Source organism: Penaeus chinensis, chromosome 30 (assembly GCF_019202785.1).
Source record: "Penaeus chinensis breed Huanghai No. 1 chromosome 30, ASM1920278v2, whole genome shotgun sequence".
NCBI classification, from domain to species: domain Eukaryota; kingdom Metazoa; phylum Arthropoda; class Malacostraca; order Decapoda; family Penaeidae; genus Penaeus; species Penaeus chinensis.
Window position 1 is genome coordinate 10,295,044 of NC_061848.1, and position 2,500 is coordinate 10,297,543.

The 2,500-nt window shown below is 34.6% G+C and overlaps 1 protein-coding gene across 1 annotated transcript in view; it reads right to left on the minus strand.

Moving 5' to 3' along the window:
- Window positions 1–406: 406 nt before the first annotated feature.
- LOC125041229 (zinc finger protein 513-like) overlaps window positions 407–2,500 on the minus strand; it is a 5,087-nt gene continuing 2,993 nt past the window's right edge. The window contains exons 5-7 of the mRNA XM_047636068.1: window positions 2,021–2,289; window positions 1,858–1,930; window positions 407–772 (exon numbers count right to left, since the gene is read on the minus strand). Of these exons, the coding sequence (XP_047492024.1) occupies window positions 407–772; window positions 1,858–1,930; window positions 2,021–2,289 (708 nt within the window). The remainder of the gene's footprint in view (window positions 773–1,857; window positions 1,931–2,020; window positions 2,290–2,500) is intronic.

Genomic DNA, 2,500 nt, shown 5'->3' on the forward strand with positions numbered 1-2,500 from the left:
AGTACTTATTTTTCTAAAAAGACAAAAAGTTTGCTTTTATATGACACATGTTTACTGATAATAATTACTGTCAATTTTACTCATCAAAGATAGGTGTTATATTTCAGGAAGGTTTGAGTCTTAGAAGGATATTGTGTTCAAGGTTTCTAAAAAAAAAAAAAAAAAAAAAATTATCATTCATATATATTTTAGCATTTCAGAATTTAATGAGAGGCTAAGAAGTCATTAAACAAAGATTTGGGAATGTGATCAAACATTTATTTCAATATCTGCAGATAATTTATCATATATTCATCCATACCTCATCTTCACTCTCACTATAACCAGTGCACACTATAAATGCTACACTTCTGAATTGTTCTCACAACTGCTGGATTATTCACTGCAAGTTTTAATGTAAGATTTCTTAGGTATGATGCTTTAACACATGTCTCTTCATGTTCCCTTTCTGTGCTGACCTATAGGAACAGTAGGCACAACCGAATGGCTTCTCACCAGTGTGTGTCCGTATGTGAGCCCTGATGCTCTCCACCTGAAAGCACTGAAAAGGACAGTGCGGACATGGTAATAACTCTCTGACTGTGTGGCTCCGCAGGTGCTCTGAGAGTTGCGTGGCAATGGTTGTGGTGAAGGGGCAGTAGGGGCAGGATCGGATCTTGGGAGTAGCAGAGGAGAAATTCTTGCAGCCTGTAGCTCCTATTGCCTCGGCAATCCCTATGGTCTTAGTTGGTCTGCCCTCGGAGGTGCCAAGGATGTTGTGGTCCACTGACACCTGTGGGGGACGCCCAACGTACTTTCAGAATGCTGTGTTTATTAAACAGGGACAAATTAGATTTTAGTGATAATTTAGTACTGGAATGAGTTGTCCTTATGAATTATAGTTGTTGCATATTTCACAAGATTCAGACCACTGTTAATGGATACAAATCTTTTTGAGGAAAAGTCTTGAAAGCAGGGGCAAGAAAGGAAAGAATAATGTGAGAAACAGAGCAGTCAAAAAAGGAAAAGGAGAGAAGAGAAAAGAAGAAGAGGAATATTAGAAAGAGGAATTTTTACGGCTTATATTCTAATATTTAGTACTGGAGTTAACTGTTGAATAGTTCTCTATTTTCTAAATTCAGATATCAGTTCATATCATGCTGCTAATGACAGAAATATTGTTAATATAGAAGTTAAAAAGGAAAAGGAAATGGAAGTAGTAATGACGAATAGCAAAAGCAAAAAGAGAAAATAAACTGTGTGCTTTAAGAACTTTTCCTCATGCCAAGTAAATAAATCACTGATTGAAAATTAATTTTGTACTGAATTCAAAAGCAATAAAGTTTAATTCCTGTAAATATTGGTTAGGGTAAAAGATTTTTATGGTGTTAAATAAACTTACGCTGTTATATTATTATTGGATACTATCAGTCAATAAAAGTGCACATTTTACATATGAATGTGCAAAAGAATTAAACAAACTACATGAAATAATCTTAGTGATATTATTTAAAGGTGATATTTAACTTATAAAGTAAATTACAGGAACCATGTATAGAAAACATTAAAATACTAACTCATTAAATTAGAAAAAATATTTCCTCTTGTCATTTTCAGATGTTGCTGTTGAAAAATATACAACCACATATTTGTGGTTTACAATAATTTACAGCAGAAACATTCTAAAAAAAGCTCTTTTAATAGTGAGTGAAATGAAGTCACTTCTAATGCACCCAGTATTTTCATAACTTCCATAAAAGGTAAGAAAATGACTGCCAGTAAACATCCAATTATTAGTTTTATTCTAAGACTCTCCTGTATCTAGGTTGATCTATGTAAAATAGTAAATGCACATCAGTTAATGCCATTCAATTTCACCTTTACTTTTTGAAACTCAACTTTCATCTTTTTCACAAATTGCACTTCTCTCAACTTCAGTCTACACCATGGCCTGCGAACAGATGGATATGTGGAGTATATATTATCTTAATTACCTTAGTTGTGATGTGTATACACATGTCTCTTGAGGCTACTTTGTTGCCTTGATCTGTATGAGCAGAGAGAGCAGGCATAGGGCTTCTCTCCAGTATGGGTTCGCACATGTCGCTTTAGATTGTCTTCTTGAGTAGCTCGAAATGGGCAGTGAGGACAGGCAAAGGGCTTTTCACCTGTATGGGTATGGATGTGTCTTATAAGGTTTGTAGTCTTAATGGTGGAGTAGCCGCAGTAGGGGCAATGGTGAATCTTCGTGTTGAGTTGAAGCTTCCCACTGTAGACGCTACTTCCTTCCTTAGCTCTCTCCAGATCCACCTGTTGGCAACATCTTTCTGTCTCACTAGTGCTCATTCATACAATAATCAAATTTTATCATTACTAAAATGTTTACAAATATAAAGGATTTAGTCTGATATGCTACTGAAAAAAGTAAACTTAAATTAAAGGGATACAGAAACCTAAACATATTCCTCAAACTGGAGATGAAATAACCTCTAAAATATATTAGATACCTTTTATGAAAAAA